The sequence below is a fragment of the Crinia signifera genome, chromosome 8 (genome assembly GCF_055691185.1).
Source record: "Crinia signifera chromosome 8, ASM5569118v1, whole genome shotgun sequence".
Lineage (NCBI taxonomy): Eukaryota > Metazoa > Chordata > Amphibia > Anura > Myobatrachidae > Crinia > Crinia signifera.
Genome location: NC_139224.1, coordinates 42,773,473 through 42,791,309, shown reverse-complemented (window position 1 = coordinate 42,791,309; position 17,837 = coordinate 42,773,473). Strand labels below are relative to the sequence as shown.

The window sequence follows — 17,837 nt, the reverse complement described above, 5'->3', positions numbered from 1 at the left end:
ACACTCATCCTTTTTATTTCAAGATAACATGAACTTGTTCTATTCCATAATGTTGATGACTGACTCTATCTTGGATCTTTTCACCTGAACATAATAGGACTGTTAAGCTGTGTACACACGGTGGCGATAGGGGCTGAAATTGCTGGGAATATGGTCGCAGGCGACCATATTGCCAGTGATGGGAGTGTGCCCCGGCTATAAATCGTCGGGTGCATGCTCACTGGTCACAGGAGCTTGCTCCTGCGACCAGCTGATTACCTCTGCGGCTCCCCCGGCAGAGGTTCCCTTTCATCAGCGACCATCTCTGGTCGCTGATGAAAAGGAGAAACTGAGCAATATATTGCTAGCAATATATCTCCCCCGTGTGTACGGGGCTTCAGAGTTGAGAGCAAGTAACCGCACTTCTTGTAACACAATGTTGCACTGCAGGTGGGCAGATGTAGAATGTGCAGAGAGACTTATTTGGGGGGAGGGGTGTGTTCAAACACCAATCTAAAGAGCACTGTAAAATTCTAACGCTACATGCAAAATCAGCCAGTGTTTACCCTGAATGCAAAAGCAAGAATGTTTTTTAAAAATTTTTTTTTTTTTTTTTTTAAGTTGCTCCCACATCCACCACAATATTTGAAGGTTTTTGATCAAAATAGACTAAAAGGGATTAGAGTCAAGAATATGAATGAAATCCTAATCCTACTGATCATTCGGATGATTAAACACATGTTTAGTATGGGCTGAATTGCCACCTGCCGGGCCAGGCACTGTCTCCATAGGAAGAGCCATGTTACAGCTTTGATCCATAATAACTAAACCACTGATGCCTGCAGACTAGCTGGCCATTTCTTAAGGCCCCCATACACTATGCGATTTGGGCACGATTTCACCCGATTCGGGGGAATCGGGCCGTGAAATCGGCCCAAATCGCACTTGCAGACACCCGATCCGATGCGCGGTCCCGTGCGCATCGGATCAAGGTCGGGAGGTCGGACGGGCTGCACATAAGATTTGCTAAATCTTATGTGCAGCCCAGCCCCGGAGCCGTGCGGGGGATGACAGCGGGCGGGGGATGCCGGCTATAGAGAGCTGAGCAGGGGGAGGCTGCATAGGGAGCCGGCCAGGAGGAGGGTGACATCGGGAGCAGCGTGCTGGGCAAGGAGGATGACGCTGGCTGCCGGGCAGCGGCTGGAGCCGGGAGGAACACACTAACTTGAAAAAAAAAAAAAAGCCCATACAGAATGACTAGCAAGCCATTGATTGGCTGAGACCTCTCTCAGCCAATCACGATTGGCTGAGAGAGGTCTCAGCCAATCAATGGATTGCTAGTCATTCTGTATGGGCTTTTTTTTTTTTTCCAAGTTATCTGTATGGCTCCCGCCGCTGCCCGGCAGCCAGCGTCATCCTCCCTGCCCAGCGCGCTGCCCCCGCTGTCACCCTCCTCCTGCCCGGCTCCCTATGCAGCCTCCCCCTGCTCGACTCTCTATTAGCCGGCATCCCCCGCCCGCTGTCATCCCCCACACGGCTCCCTCCTCCTGCAGCTCCCCGGGGACCGCATATGATAAATCCATGTGATTTATCATATGCAAACCTTGGCACATCAAGTGCCTAATCGTGTGTCCCCCTCCCGGGGAGCTGCAGGGGAAATCGGGTCCGACTTGTCCTTAGGACAAGTCAGACTAATGTATGGGGGCCTTTACTGCAGCCACCACCAGAGGGTCTGTTTGCCTGTAATTTAGACAGAATTACCAGGGACTTGTTATGCTAAATAAGGAAATAAACCATTCTAAAGGCCCATACACACTGGGCAACATTGATCTGAAAGCGGTTCCCTTTCATCAGTATCCGGACTGATCATAGATTGACTCTAGGTAGAAAGGTCCAAAGGTCGACATGTATTTTTTTTTTACCAAATTTTGGGCTGAAAGGCGGTATTTCATGCCCTACCATCCACTACAGTGTGGAGGGAGAATATAATAGTGTGCCGAGGGTAAGCGGTACACTTAGGGGGATATTCAATCGCCGTCGAGCATCTCCCGTGGGGGAGATGCTCGACGGGCCCTATTCAATGCTGTCTTCCCCGACAGCATTGAACAGGGTTTCCTGGCAGAACGAGCCCGACATCTCTAGCTGTCGGGCTCGTTCTGCCGAGAACAGCCGGGAAGTGACTCGCGGCCACGCCCCCTTCTCGTCCCGCTGCAGGCGGGACATTGAATCCCGCCTGCATGTTCTCGGTCGAGCTGACCGAGAACGGGACTGGGTCACGGTAGGCGAGCAAGCTCGTCTGCCGTGACCCGAAGATTGAATACCCCCCTAAGTGTTAATGTCGACCTATGTCGAAAGACACCCTAAAAAAACATGAAAACTCATGTCGACCTTTTCACTGTCGACCATATGATAGTAGACCTAGACACTGTAGATGTAATATACCATAACCCTTTCATCTCCAAAGCCACCCAGTGTGTACGGGCAGGCAATGAGTGGTGAGTGCTGGTGTACGCTCCCACATCTTCGCCGGCAGCTGACATTCTTCTGCTGGTTTTACCAGCAGACTGAGTGGCTTTCCATATTGTCCTGGTATAGAAAGCCGTTCACAGCGGCAAAAATCATTGGTGCCACCCAGCCCAACCAGTCCAGGGGCACCGCAGCCCACACCATTGACCTAAATTGGGTCTGCAATTGGCCAGCAAGGAGCCACATGCTTCTTTCTGCCTTCACACTCCAGCTGGTGTTGAACTACAAAACCCAGCATGCCCTGCATCAGTTTTAGCTTGGTCAAATAGTAAAACTGATGCAGGTTATGCTGGGATATGTAGTTCAACAACAGCTGGAGCTGTTTTTCGCAGCACTTTCCTGGCTCATCATCTTTTCTAGATCCAGGTAACAGAAAACAATGAATTAATCCAGGGTTGTCTTAATTGATATGATGCATTGAGAGTTTTGCCACTGCAGGTGCATCCCAGCTCTCTCTGCACATATATCTACATCACTTGCAGGATTCCATGGTTTTGCCATGGTGCAAATCTTTCTATTATATTTTCCATCCATTTCCCTTTCCAAAAACAATTTTGTTTGTCTTTTTATCCCATCTAGATGAACAAGTGGCTTTAAAGAAGAAACTGAAGGAAGAGGATAAGGATGGAATAAACCCCAGGCACCGTGAGATACCCAGCAGGGAATCTGGTTCTTCAGAAAGGACACCATTTTCTGATCTGTCAAAAGTAAGGACTATTTGCCTGCTTTAAGTTGTGCTCGATCTATATATTTGTCTTCTAATTTCTATAGTTGTTAGACCATGGACTCTTAATATTGCACACACTCCTTTTTATTACTCGATATAGTCACCTTGATCCAGCAAGTTTTAAACTTTTTCTTTCCAACTAGTCCATTAGGGTAGTTCTTTGGAAATCTCAAACAACCATGGCCGTTACTTTTCCAACCTCCAAAATAGTATTTTTTCCTTCGGCGCACTTTCACTAGGCATTGTCCACTGTTTTGACTGCTACTTTTACTTAGTAGTGTAGTGGTGGATCCAGTTTTTTCATCCATAGTAGTAAATAGATAACAAAAATCTTATGGATTGCGCTTAAAAATCACCAAACGCTGCATTGAAATATCCTTTTGAGTACATTTTTGATTGAGAGTCAACTTTTACAGCAATTTTACATGCAGAATGTTTTACATTCGTTCCATCAAGATGCCTACCGCCTCCACAGTCTCGGGCACCTTAACTCGGCATTCTTTCATAAATATAACATGGAATTTTTTTTTTTACCATATCAGACTCTGGAATCTCAACTCTGTGTCCAGAGTGTACTACTTGCTCAGTGCATGTTCGCCCATGGTTAAAGTAGTTTTATCCAGAAATAGACTGACTTCAACGTAGGACCAGAGTCCCCATGAACTTAGTGAAACTCTGCTTTAATTTGCACTGCTGTCCACTTGTTATAGTTGTTTCATCACTGCACAGAATTAATGTTTGTTTATTTTTGCGGCAACTGCTGATCGCTCACTTCACATGATTGCTGCAAGTGAACAATGGTACACTTTTGGTGACCATTTTGCCTGGAACAGTTAGAGTGGAACTTTGAAGGAGTCACATCCTCAAAGAGGTTATGACGCCATCATCTAGAAATTTAACACACTTACCAAAGTACTCTCATATATCAGCTTTTTTTTTTTTTTTTGTCATTTGAAGACAAGCACTCGCTCAGTAACTGAAAGTGATCTGTGTTTTATCTCTCCCCAGAATACACCTGTCGGTTATGGGTCACCAGACCAAGATGATTCCTTATTTAAAACCCCAACTGTCACAGAGACCTCTGACTCTTCACCTATTGGGAGAGCTTCAAGTTTCAGCTCTCCTGAGCTTCCTGCTGCCATCCGTACTGCATTTGTTATGGGGGTAAGAGCACTTTTTGGAATGGATATATTTAAATGGTTGTAATCTGCAATTTGCGGAAGACCTCCCATTTAGGACCCTTACTTCCTTACTTTGAATTTTCTATTTCTTTGGGTATGTCAGGAAGCGGCACCATTAGACCATCCATTTAGTGCTATCAAACGACAACAACAAAAGAGGTGGCTTGAGGAGCTGAACAAGCAAAGAGAGGAGGATACCCAACGCAAACTGCAAGAGAAGCAGAGGTTCCAGGCGGTAGGTCTGGTTGTATCCTGCATCAGGCAGCATGTGACTGTTTGTTTGTTTTTTATTAACATAAACTCTTTTTGAGATCTTAACTGTGGCCAGTGTGCTTTCCCTGAAGTCTGATTACTTCAAATGTAATTATGTTGATAGACTTGTAAATACCTGTATTCTCTGTACTGTCCCATCTTGGTGGAAACCCCTCAGTTCAATCATTTCCAGTGGTTTTGAAAGGATTCTATAAATAATTACATACTTAAATGAAAAGATAACGGTTTACCGTGTATGGACTGTAATCTGATGGCTTTTGGTGGGGATTGGGTTAAAATTAACTTTGTTTTAATTGAATTTCTTCTTTTGGTTTATGCAGAGTGTTGAGCAGGATCACTGGGCAATGCATTTTGATTCCTTTAAGAAGCAAACCGATAATCAAACGCCTGTGTATCAGCATACAGCAAAGTTTCAGCAGTATGAGAATCCTGTCTTATCTGAACCACCAGCAATGGACCAAGCAACGTCTCCAGCTACCAGTAATTTCCATCATGAAGAATCTGAAACGTTGAAATCCACTGAGGAAGGGCATTTCCAAAGTCAGAAATCGGGGTAAGCTTCATTCTACTCATATGGGAGGGTGCTCTTTACATTTGTTATTTCCGTGTTTACAGCAATTTTTATTTTATTTTTTTGGTTCTTGTGTGTTTGCAGGGCACCCAATTAACAGACGTACGCTAGCGTAGGGAAATGGCATTGCACGGCCCGTTTTAGTGCTGTGTAATGCGATCTCAGTAGTTAATATGGTATGGACGTTTGGCAGTTAGCGTAGCTGTGCTTTCAGAATAAGCGTAGGATGCGCAAATAGCGTAGTCAGTCAGAACTTGCGTAGTGTTCTCAGTCCCTGTCAGATGCAGACAGAGCTGAATAACTGACAGTAATGGCTGCATCAGGGAGAGCTGAAAATGCGACAGAGGTGACAGTGATGGCTGGTGAACCTGTGACCATGTTCACCCTGCCAAACACAGAGGAGGAGGCTGTTCTATTTTTCCAGCACCACAAGTTGCTTCCGGTCACGCAAAATTGTGGGAACGGGCACCCGATGCGGCTATCTCTGAAAGAAAGCAAGTGGTACTGCCACATTAAGGCCTGTCGCAAAAAGGTGAGCCTCAGAGCGGCGCACTGGTTCCCAGGGTGCCGTTTACCCTTCCTCACCCTTGTCCGCTTTATATATTCGTGGGCAGAGGAGATGACAAGTGTGGCTTATTGTGACCGTGAACTGCAGATTTCTAACAAAACCGTAGTGCAGTATAACGGTTTGATGCATGAGGCCTGCATTATGGACTTAATTTCACAGTCCCATAGGCAAATTGGCGGTTCCGGCAAGGTAGTAGAAGTTGACGAAAGCCTATTCGTGAAGCGTAAAAGTAATGTGGGAAGGATGCTGCCTCAGCAGTGGATCTTTGGAGGGATTTGCAGGGAGACTGTTGCCTGCTTTGTGACTTCAGTCGAGAAGCGAGATGTTTCTACGTTGATGGCCGCCATCAATGAATTTGTTGCTCCAGGATCGATGATCTATTCCGATTGTTGGCGGGCCTACAATACGGAGCCGCTTCAGCAGGCCGGATATGAACACGCGCATGTAAACCATAGATTTCACTTTGTGGACCCAGAGTCAGGGGTTCACATGCAGAACATTGAGCGGCTGTGGGGGGCATGTAAATGGCGAAACCAGCGCCAGAGAGGCACGTCATGGAAAAATTTGGAGTCCTACCTGAAAGAATTCATGTGGCGGAAGACTCTGGGCGCTAATAATGCATTTCGCCGCATTCTCCATGCTCTGACGCGGCTTCTGAAGGCAAATGCACTGTCTTCAGAGTGACTCCATTGTTCTTGTTGTTTCACTTGATTTTGTTTATAAATGTAATTAATGTGTTATCTTTATTATTAAGTAATTTAACGTTAATCGTTAACAAATGTCGTCATTACTGTGTCAGATGTATGATATGGCAGGTGTGAATGTGTTCCTAAAACACCCCCACTATCCACACCACCCTGAAGCGTGGCGAGCGGCGGCGGAACGCGTCCTCCCAACCTTTTCATACCCCCACTATCCACGTCGGTGTAGAGTTGATTTTTATATAGTGTGGCGAGCCACCAAGCCCGAAGCGTGGACGCGGAATACATGTAAAGTAATCCGCGTCCCCTCACTGGGCTCGCTGTGCTCGCCACGCATTGGGCACTATATAAAATCAACACACCGACGTGGATAGTGGGGGTATGAAAAGGTTGGGAGGACGCGTTCCGCTGCCGCTCGCCATGCTTCGGGGTGGCGTGGATAGTGGGGGGGGGTGCCTAAAAATCTCATTGCATGTCATTGCAGTGTATAGTTAAGTTAATGGCATCGCACCCTATAATATCGCATGCGATTTTGCGTGAGATGCGATGCGATCCCCCGGGGCGAGAAAGTAGTGAATAAATTACTTAGAAAAATCTCATCGCACGGCACTAAAACGGGACATTAGATGCGATGCGATTTTCTTACGCAGAATAGCCCACTAAGCAAATTGCTTAGTGGCTGCCCTGATACTACACAAGTACCCTTTTCTTTTAAAGTTCAAGGTGAAGCATAGATTTAGTCAATGTGTTAACATTCCCTATGTCTTATCGTTGAATATACTGGTTTGTGCGGAATATCGGCATGTTTGCAAGGTCAACGTATGAAATGCTGACAGTCTGCACACTCTGGCAGTGGAAGTTTAAGGGGGGATAGGGCAAGGTTGAAGTGGATGTGGGGGGAGTTGGAAGGGGAAGGTTAGGGCAAGGTTGCAGGGGGTGGGAGGGGTTTAAGGCAGGCTATGAGAGGGTGAGGGGTTTAGGGCAGGGTTGTAGAGATTAAGAGCTAGCATAGGGGAAGTGGGGTGGGGGGAGATACCTGCATACTCGCTTTTCCACCGAACACCTTTTTGGACCTGCCAGACCAGGGCTGGGCAACACCGGCCCTCCAGATGTTGATGAACTACACATCCCATGATGCTTTGCATTAGTATTGCTATGTGGCCATGCTGAAACTGATGCAAGGCATGATGGTATGGGTAGTTCATCAACATCTGGAGGGCCGGTGTTGCCCAGCCCTGTGCCAGACCCTCCTTACCATGTAAATCCATTTAGCTATTTACCTGTTGGATTGAAGCAGGTAGACCTAATGAGTAATTATTGCAAAATATAAAAGTACGTTTATTAATATTTTAATCGGAGAAACCTAATTCCTGTACCGTAGGTTTCTGCGTACTATGACATCCTTGTTGGACCCTGCACAGATTGAAGAGAGGGACAGGAAGAGACTGAAGCAGCTGGAACATCAGGTATCTATGCTTGTATCTCCCTATGGTTGGTTTATTCATGATTTGCATGTCTTTATTTCAATAACAGATGTGTTAAAGCACCATTTTATATTGGTAAGAAATAGTTACAGACAAAGCTGGGCTTAATTGTGATTTTTCTTATAGTATACCAATTTCAGACCCCTCTTTTGTCTTCGACTTTCAGAAAGCCATCGCAGCTCAAGTTGAACAAAAACGGCAGAAAAAACAGCTGGAAGATGAACAAAGACAACGGGAGGAGCAGGAGGAGGAGAGGCGACTGATGAAGGAACGGGAGCAGATGCAGAAACAGTATGAAGAGGACTCTTTCAGGCAGAAACAGAAAGAAGTAGGAGAGGTTTTTCCCCCCCCCATGCATCTAGTGCAGATTCCCTCTAATGGCAAAGCAGGTGTTCCCAGCCTGTTCTTGAATTACTCTATAGTTCAAACTCTTCCTGCCGGCACTTTAGTTCTTTTTGTTTCCTTTTGGCTGATAGGAGGTTCTTAGTCTGAAGACTAGAGAACTGTATCAGAGTATGCAGAGGGCACAGGAAGAAGCGCAGCGGCTGAAGCAGGAGCAGCGAATGCGTCACTTACTGCAGAAAGGACATGACGTATCAAACCTGCAGAAAAATATAGCAGGTAATATGGTATTCTGTCTATGGGCAGTATTCAGTGCTCTTTTGTGAGCTGTGACGGCGAGCAGTGCCGTCACGGGTTAGTATTCAACTGACGCCCCCTGCAAACGCCGTTTTTACAGCGAGGTGGAAACTGCATGTACGGCTGCCAAAACAGCAAGGCTCTCGGCTAAATGCAGCGGGCTCCCTGCATTAGCCGCGAACCTTGCCATGTGAGGGAATCCTCACCGTCAATTGACAGTGAGAATTCCCCTGGCACTTTGAATAGGGTTAGCGGTTCGCGCACGGGTTAACTGGCGAGGGTGGATTGTTTTCTGTGATCCTCGCTGTTTAACCCCCTCGCCGGCCGCATTGAATACGGCACTATGTATGTTTCTTTCACCTAGAAGGTTAGTAGTGTATGTGTATTGGTTGGACCTCCGTCGGCCATCATTTTACAAAACTCTCAAATCTGCCTGGATGTAAGCATTTGTCAGATCTTAATTCTATGTTGGTATGCAGTTTCCTTAATCCTGAAAAAAAAAAAAGTAATATCTACAGTAGTTCTTCACCTTCTGATATAAAAAATGCCTGATCGGAATCTTATTGCCCCTTTTTAGCCAACATATTTTCCAATCTTGCAATTTAATGATTGTTGTGTGATCTAGAAACTTTTTTGATTAAGGAATTTGCAGGTCCAAGGGTTTATCTATATTTTCGGTTCTTTAACCTGAGAAACGTCTCCATAGATATTAAGGTGTGACAACCCTGACAAGCCAGTTGTAAATTCTACCATTAGACTGTTACCTGCAGGACTTAGTGTCCTCATAGGACATGTGAAATATGTATCTTCTTTGTCCAGGTGATACAGCCAACCTGGACTTGAACAGAGTTTCTAGTCGTTCTACTGACATTGTATCGGATAACTATCAAAGTGCCACCAACAGTGTTATGAAGCCGAGTGTACCAGCATTAACGTCACCAAGGAAAGATACCGCTGTTCAGACAGGTAATCCTATTATCGGGGCTTCTATCGGCTAGTTTGTAATATAGTTGTTTTTATATTTATTTTAACAGGTTTTAAATTGATGTTCTATTGAAGGCTAGGTCTATGGAAATAAAGGAATATGTATGGCGTAGCACTTCCAAACAATGCGTTGTGAGATTTTTCAATCACCTGTTACTATGTAGCTAATTTAGCGATAAACATTGCTAATCAATACCCTTGTCACTAATCTTTAGGGTATACGGCCGTTATGTCGACAGTATTAAGGTCAACATGCATTGGGTCAACACATGAAAAATGACGACATTACTAAGGTTTACAGGGTCAAAAGTTCAACACAAAAATTAGGTCGACATGTTTATATATATTTTTTTTTTTGTGCAGACGTGTGGTATTTCTCACCCTACCATCTACTAGGGCATAGAGGGAGAATATAATAAGCCCAAGCATGGCGAGCGGACGGGGTGCACTTTTTCGGTGTCCCTATAGACTGTGTCGACATTCGGGACAAATAAAAGTGAAAACCCCATGTCGACCTTTTCATTGTCAACCTAATGCTTGTCTCGTCCTTTTCTCCCTGTCGATCTTCAGTGGTCGACCTACTAAACCACATCCCATCTGAGTAAATTACCCCCCACTATGGTTCTTACAGATGTGTGTGTGTGTGTGTAATGTTAGCTGAATGTACTGTAGTTTGTGTGATTTCATCCCTCACTTCAGTAAAGGTGTCCACACACTAGAAAGATCTGCGATCGTAAAGGTGCATACACACTGTACAATTTTTTTGACCAATTTGGTTGAAAGACATTTCCGTTGAACCCAGTGTCCTGACGAAAGATGTTGACATAAGATATTGACAACAAACGAACGACGAATGATGATGCGCATACCCGCCAGTTGTTCATCAAGATTGTTCGTCAACTGTACATGCAGCTCAATTTGAATATCTTTCAAAAAGAGCCTATAAACTGTAGCTAGATCTTTCGTCTTTCGTCAATATCTTTCGTCCAGGACACTGGGTTAAATGGAAATGTCTTTCAACCAAATTGGTCAAAAAAATTGTACAGTGTGTGCACCTTTAGATGTGCGCATAAATTAGCCTTGAAATCTTTTTTCCGTCCTGGACAAAAGATTTCAGCCAAGCGCACATCTTTACCAAAGATTTTTCTTAAGATCCTGTGTGCGTTCCTATGGATCTTTTTCTTAAATCTTCTGATCTTTTGTGCAGCACGTAAGATCAGAAGATTCAGCTAAAGATCCACGGGAGCGCACATCGGACCAAAATCGGCCGATTTTCGACCGATTATCGATAAACATTGGACGATATATCGGCCGATTTATCGGAAATCGGCCCAAAAATCGTTCTAGTGTGTGGGCACCTTAACACGGGGAAAATGGTCAGTGGGCTAAATGAAAATAAAATTTTAATGTCTGTCTCTGACTAGTTAATTGTGGAATTGATGTATAGGCAAGCCCACTACAGCAGGGGTGACCAAACCTGTCCTCCAGATCTACCAATGTCTTTCAAGCAACCTGTGGATCTATAGTGGGAATGAATGCAGCAGGTTTGAAAATGTGACAGTTGCTAATGACTACAACTGTGCTCCAACTAGGTGATATGGAAAATGTGGACCATTTGGTAGATCTCGAGGACCGGTTTGGACCACAGGATAGGGTTTGAATGATGGCCATGACCCCCACCCTGCAGTTGGCCCTTAGACTTTCCTTGCCAGATCCCCCACAGGAGTCCCATAAATCAGCATCTGTGCTTTATGGTTAATTCTCCTTTTCCTAATGATGATTTTTACTTGTTTGTACTTTTACAGATGACACAAAGTCAGATCTTGTATCAAATTCCAAGGGGACAACATGGAGACGGGAACAGAATGCATCTCCTGATGTGCCCATAGAATTCCATGATGTACAGCCAAAGGCTGACCCACAGACAAAAAAGACAAAGTCTCAAAGAGAACGAAATGATTCCACCAAGGAAAACACAAATATCTACAATAATGTTTACGACCAGTTTGCAAGAACAGAAAAACCGGTGAGAGAACATGGTGGGAAGCCAGACTGGAATAAGAACAGGCCTCACAGGAAGTATGTCCCAGCTTCTGAGCGATACCCCAGAGGGCTCCAGAAACAGAGGGAGGAAAACAAAGTGCGGAGGCAGACGGAGCTGCTTCATTTAGTGGAGAAAAACTCTTCTAACAACCTACACGTTAGAAAAGTGAATTCCACAGAAAAGACTCCAATCCCTCAAGATGACACCAAGATCTCCCGAGCTCATGAGGATGTCAAAATGGTGCAAGAGTCTAAGAAGGTACTAACCATAGAAACCCATCCTATGTGTCTATCCTGTCTAGGTAGAATTATTTCCTGATTGTCAAAAAGATGACACTACTTTAGGCACAAAAGGACTGATTTGTACAAGGAACAACTTTATCCGGGGGAAAAAAGCATAAATATGGCTCCTGGGCACCAAATCTTGTTTACTGTCAAAAATATAATTTCAATTTGAAGCACTGCAGGAGACCATATAATACAGTATGTTGTTTTAAAAGGAAGGTACTAAAAATGACCTTGTTTAGAAGTGCTAAATGGTTTAATATACTAGAAAAAAAACACGTATTTAGCTGTAGACCTCCTACTTTAAAATATTCATTCCCCCCCCCCCCCCCCCCCTTTTTTTTTTTTTTTTTTTGCGAAAATATGTAGGAAATACTGTAGAATTTTTCACAGAATACATAAATGCTAGAAATAGATTTACCTGCTATATAATTAGCCTGGGTAGGCGAAGCAAAATCCATGAAAGTAGTTCAGAGAGAAAGATGTCTGCAGCAGCTGCAAACAGGTTTTCACCGAACCTCTTTCTTTTTGGGAGAAAATGTGTTTATTATTGGGCATATATAATTTATTTATTTTTTAACCCAAAACATACAATTAAAAAACAACAACAATGGTTACATTTCCCAAGAGCATCAAAAGCACATTTGATATTTTAATGACATTGATTTATTTATATATTTTTATTTTTTAAGGAAGAAAAATTCCTGAAAGGTGACTCAGGTTTTAATAGGTAAGTGCAGTTTATAACCGAGGTATAGATCACCTTCTTACCTCTCGTATACTCCGGCTATGCCACATTTATATTACTTTTCTTATCTGCTGAGTGCTAATGATGGTTGTAACCTTCTATGTGGCCTCATTATAGGGTATGTGATGCACTACGCACATATGATTTTAGCACTATTTAGTGTGACTTTTAACTCTGCAAGATATGCGTGTTCACTTTATTGGCGGCGGTGGTGGTTTTCCTCATGATCATGACTAGGTAGCCATTTTCTAAAAGGCTGTCCTGAAATAAAACTTTGCTGCTAAGCTACAATCCTGGTGAGTTCACCACCAGATTGAGGTCATGGGATTGATTCCTAACATGGCCCTGTGTGGAGTTTGTATGTTCTCCTTGTGCAAGACAGAAAAAAAATGTGAGAGAATGGATCGCTAATCACTATCCACTCGCACATCCATACTCCATTCCCAAACCATCTAAGAGACTTTGCCGTATGTGCCACTGTGAGTAACTCTGAGGCTTCCGCTAATCTGAGACAGGTTGAAAGTGGTCATCGCTGGTGTCACAGACCCTCCTTATAAAGGTCTGGGCATGCCTGTGTTGTTTTTTGTCCTCTAGACATACCTGAAAAACGACAGTTTTTCACCGCCAAACGTTTGCTCCCTGTCAGTCAAAGTTTTGCTCCAGTATGTTTACTGTTGCTAATCACCCTCGCGCATATGCTATGCTAACTGGTAGGCATGCGCAGTCGTTCCATAATCACTCAATTTGCAAGTTCAAACAGCCCTTCAGAAAACCACCATAATTTCCCGCAGGATATGTTCTCTGCACAAATGTACACTGAAACAGGTTCCACGCTGTTGTGTTCTGGTGGTTTATGGTCTAGTAACCAAATGCAGCATCAACCCGTTCATTGTATCACCTATTCCACTAATCAATATTAATCCTATTTACTGTACATTGCAAGGAAGACCTAATGTTCTAAAACTTGTCTTTGTACAGGCCAGACTCTCCGCCAGTTCCTGCTGTGAAAAACCGGTTACATCAAGCTCAGAAGAGAATGAACGTAGCTTCTATTCCTCCAGTTTACAATGGGAATACCCTGTACATCCAACAGAATGTCTCTCCAGACCTCGACAAACAGGAATCTGATCGACCACCTTCCTCACAATATATACCATACGTACGAACAAAAGAGATCTACTATCTGGATCCTGATGCCCCTATGTCAAGGCCTTCAACACATGACCCACAGTACAAACGAGCTGGTAAGACTATTGTTGCTCATACAGAATAAGGGAGGGTATCGGATTTTGGTAGAATAACGAATGCACCTGGTTATGCTTTATCCTGGGCGCAGGGAACATATTACAAGTGTCGCTGTGCTGTTTCACTTGCTGCTCCCATCCTTAGTCACAGCTCCTCCATCATGAATGGGTGTGGTATGCCGTTCCGACAGTCTGGATCCTGACAGTCCTTAGCCCGATGTCGGGATCCCGACTGGCCGGACTCAGACAGCGTGGCCAGCGCAACAAAACCCCTTGTGGGCTCGCCACGCTGCGGGCACGGTGGCTCGCTTCGCTTAACACCTATTCTATTCTCCCTCTATGGGGGTCGTGGACCCCCACGAGGGAGAATAGCCGACGGGCGTCGGGAACCCGGCTGTCTGTGTTTTAACAGTCGCGATCCCGACGTCGGGTTAATGACTTTCGGGATCCCGACTGTCGGGACCCTGTCCGGCACCCTCATAAATGCTTGCTAAGAACTGGATGACTGAAGGCTTCTGGGAGAGCTTAGGTTACTATGCAGCAGACCGGGACAGATCACTATGAAACTTGTCAGGCATAAGCGCTAGGAGCCAGCAAACCATTTAGTTGAATTGGGCTCTTCCGGATTGTAAAAGTCTAAGCATCCGTTATTCATAGAATGAGCTTATGTGAGTGACAGCCTTTTCTGTTTATTTAGATTTGGTTCAATTTAGGTCTATACTAATCGCTGAAATTGTGTAATATTACAAATCCATATACAGGGTTGCTACAATCTTTCTTCAGCGATTTAAAGTCGCTTACCTTTATGCATTAACTTCTCACCCTCATGCGGTGTGTGTTAACCAACTGGCTGCACCGATAAAAAAAAAGCTAGCTCCACACTTGTTCTACATTTACACTTTGTAGTGCAGGGATGGGGAACCTTGGTACTCCAGCTGTTGTTAAACTACACATTCCAGCATGCCCTGTAACGGTTTTAGCATGGCCAAATAGCAAAATAGTTGCAGGGCATGCTAGACTTTGTAGTTCAACAACAGCTCAGGTGCCAAGGTTCTCCATCACTGCTTATAGTGTGTGATTGTGTATATATTGTGTTGTTTTCTTTTACCTCTACCTTTCTCCTATTCGCCAACCTGCACTCAAATGGGAGTGCATGCCAACCACTAAATGGTCTAGACACTGCCCTTTTCTCAGCCTATTAACCGCTGAGAAGGAAACCCATTGCACATTTTCAGTGTATCCCAGTGATGACACTGGTAAAGTAGACAAATGCGGCCTTAAGGAACCCCAAAAAATTGGGTTGATCATATTCATCCTAATGGACAACAATTTTCTAGTATAACAGCTTGTGCGCCAAAATATAGCCATATGTTCTAATTGGAGTTACTAGAGTATAAAATCTATTCAATGACTGTTCTCGATTAAATCTCTGCACATTCGTTATAACATACATTGTTTTACTTATAAAGTGGGACACTGACCTCTGTGGTGATCTTTCTGGGCGGAGCAATATTTAAAACGCTCAGCAACTGTTACAAACCGGTGCTGCGATCTTAATAAAAAATGTACATATTAATTCTCCCTCTTAAATGGATATGAAGGGCAACGGTCATCACAATACAGCCCACGTAATATATGTTTTTATAATGCCTATTTAAATGGTCATAAAGGGTTAAACCAGTTAACCTGGGGGAAATAAAACAAGTGCTCCTACTAATTGTCATCCCAGAGGGAATAATAAACACTTGCCAACAAATTAAATAAAAATGTAAATCAATCGAGTCACAGCCTTGAGGGTTAATCGCACCAATGTGGAATAATTGTCCATAACATTGACAGACTGATTCTCTTCAGTTCACTCCAATCAAGTCTAGAAGTCCCAGGCCACCTCCTACACACAAAGCGCTAATTCACTTAATTGCCATAAGAACAGTAATTGAATTATCGGGTATCCACAAATTCAATAAAATACTTTTTTATAAAACTTCTTAATTCAAAAATGTGTGTATATACAGTAGATGTGTTCTCCGATTTTAGTCTCAATTAATAACAAAAATGCATCTAATCTTTAGGTCCTGATCAAGAATCACGGAGAATATTCAGCTCTGATCACGCCAGTGACCCATTACTGAATCCTAATATTGTCAGAAATAAGGACCGACAGCAAGCGATACTCAGAGGATTATCAGAATTGCGGAAGGTTTGTAATCTACTGTTTTTAATGATCTTTTTGAAACTTCTTTAGATTTTCACATTTAAACCAATCCTATAATCGGTACATACAGTATAATTGTGCTATGCATACGATAAATATGCTATCATTAGCAACAGATGTTGAGCTCAAAATATTTCTCAGGAAGTTTTAACTTAAGGTTAAATATATATCTTTACTAATTTCACACTCCCTCTGTAAGTCGATGTCTTCAAAAACGCTTTTGTAAGGTATCCCTAACCATTACCCGGGTCACCTAAATTTTAATGTTGACTTATTACCCACGTAGACACATGTCAACATAGTGAACGTCAATTTGCTAGCGACATACCTATCTACACTAAATGATATTCCCCTAATCCAGTCCTGATTTTGGTCTGGAGAATACTGAAACTGATCTGGATCATAGCTGACTATGTGAGTCAGATCTGAGACGACCGCACCAACTTTCAATATTTATCTATTTTAGAATCCAGTACTCCAAGGCCTTCTTTTTTTTTTTTTTTTTTTTTTTTGACACATTTTATAAAGTGTGTGTTTTTTTTTTTTTTTTTCAAAACTCACTTCATTTTCACATTATTTATATTTCTTTACAGGGCTTGCTTCAGAAGCAGCGGGAACTTGAGACCGGTTTAATGCCAGACATTTGAGGCGGTGGAATATAAATGACCAGTTATATGTGATCATTTATGGACTGTGCTTAGGGTAACATTATGCACTGTTATGTGAATTTCTGTGTTTGCTGCTGTTTACTGTGTATTTATTAGACTTCTTATGAGTGTGTGTCAATTTTGTAGAGTTTCTGTTTTTATTAAATAAATAAATATTTTTATACGCATACCATGACACTGATTTTTTTTTTATTATTATCCCTGAGCTGCATTTCTTTTGGCACATGGTTTCGCATTTGTAATTTTGCGATAGTGTATGTCAGTGTTCGCCGTGGGTGGACGCACCCGGTGTATACACATGTGCGGAAGTACGAATGCGCACTAAAAAAAAGTTGGTCAGTGTGAACGCAGACTAGCTGCGTACGGACTTGAATTAGGTCCCTTATTAAAACAATGTATACTGGAGCCTCCGCCTAGATTTTTTGTAACCGCTACCTCTCCCCTCCTTTTTAACATTTTTTTTTTTAAGGGTACTAGACAAGGATGTCTGCTATCTCTATTGCTCTTTGCCGTAGCGATAGAGCCTCTGGCGATTGCCTTAAGTTCTTCTACATTATTCTCTGGCATTCGTGTTCTTCTCAAGAAGGCCAAGTTAACCCTTTCTGCTGCTACATATCTCTAACCCCCCTCACATCCATTCCTGAAATTTGGATTAATACTGTGTTATGGGTCCTTCCCAGGTTTCTATATGGTCACTATATCCAAGTCACAGTTGTTCTCTTATTCAGATTCCATTATCTGCTCCACTTTGTCTCAGTTTACAATAGGTCTCTTACATTTAAAATATTTAGGGAAACTCCTTCCACCTTATTTAGACAATGTTTATGAAACTAATTGTAAACCCTTGCTACGGAGCACTTACTGGCCAATTAGATGCCACTGCCTCTATCATTAATGGGAAGAATAGCTGTTCTAAGGAGTGTAGCTTTCCCTTAAATCTTATTTGTTACAAAGGTACTTATGTAATATCTGGACTCCCGTTTTTCTTATGAGACCGCGTC

The 17,837-nt window shown here is 43.3% G+C and overlaps 1 protein-coding gene across 1 annotated transcript in view; it reads left to right on the top strand.

The window, feature by feature from the left end:
- The window catches only part of CCDC66 (coiled-coil domain containing 66), a 28,911-nt gene extending 11,908 nt beyond the window's left edge, over positions 1-17,003 (top strand). Inside the window, exons 7-19 of the mRNA XM_083156233.1 lie at positions 3,085-3,212; positions 4,241-4,396; positions 4,517-4,648; positions 5,007-5,239; positions 7,908-7,992; positions 8,177-8,338; positions 8,487-8,631; positions 9,469-9,615; positions 11,439-11,935; positions 12,654-12,691; positions 13,688-13,953; positions 16,026-16,153; positions 16,762-17,003. Coding sequence (XP_083012359.1) covers positions 3,085-3,212; positions 4,241-4,396; positions 4,517-4,648; positions 5,007-5,239; positions 7,908-7,992; positions 8,177-8,338; positions 8,487-8,631; positions 9,469-9,615; positions 11,439-11,935; positions 12,654-12,691; positions 13,688-13,953; positions 16,026-16,153; positions 16,762-16,815 — 2,171 coding nt within the window. The 3' untranslated portion in view covers positions 16,816-17,003. The remainder of the gene's footprint in view (positions 1-3,084; positions 3,213-4,240; positions 4,397-4,516; positions 4,649-5,006; positions 5,240-7,907; positions 7,993-8,176; positions 8,339-8,486; positions 8,632-9,468; positions 9,616-11,438; positions 11,936-12,653; positions 12,692-13,687; positions 13,954-16,025; positions 16,154-16,761) is intronic.
- The last annotated feature ends 834 nt before the right edge of the window (positions 17,004-17,837 follow it).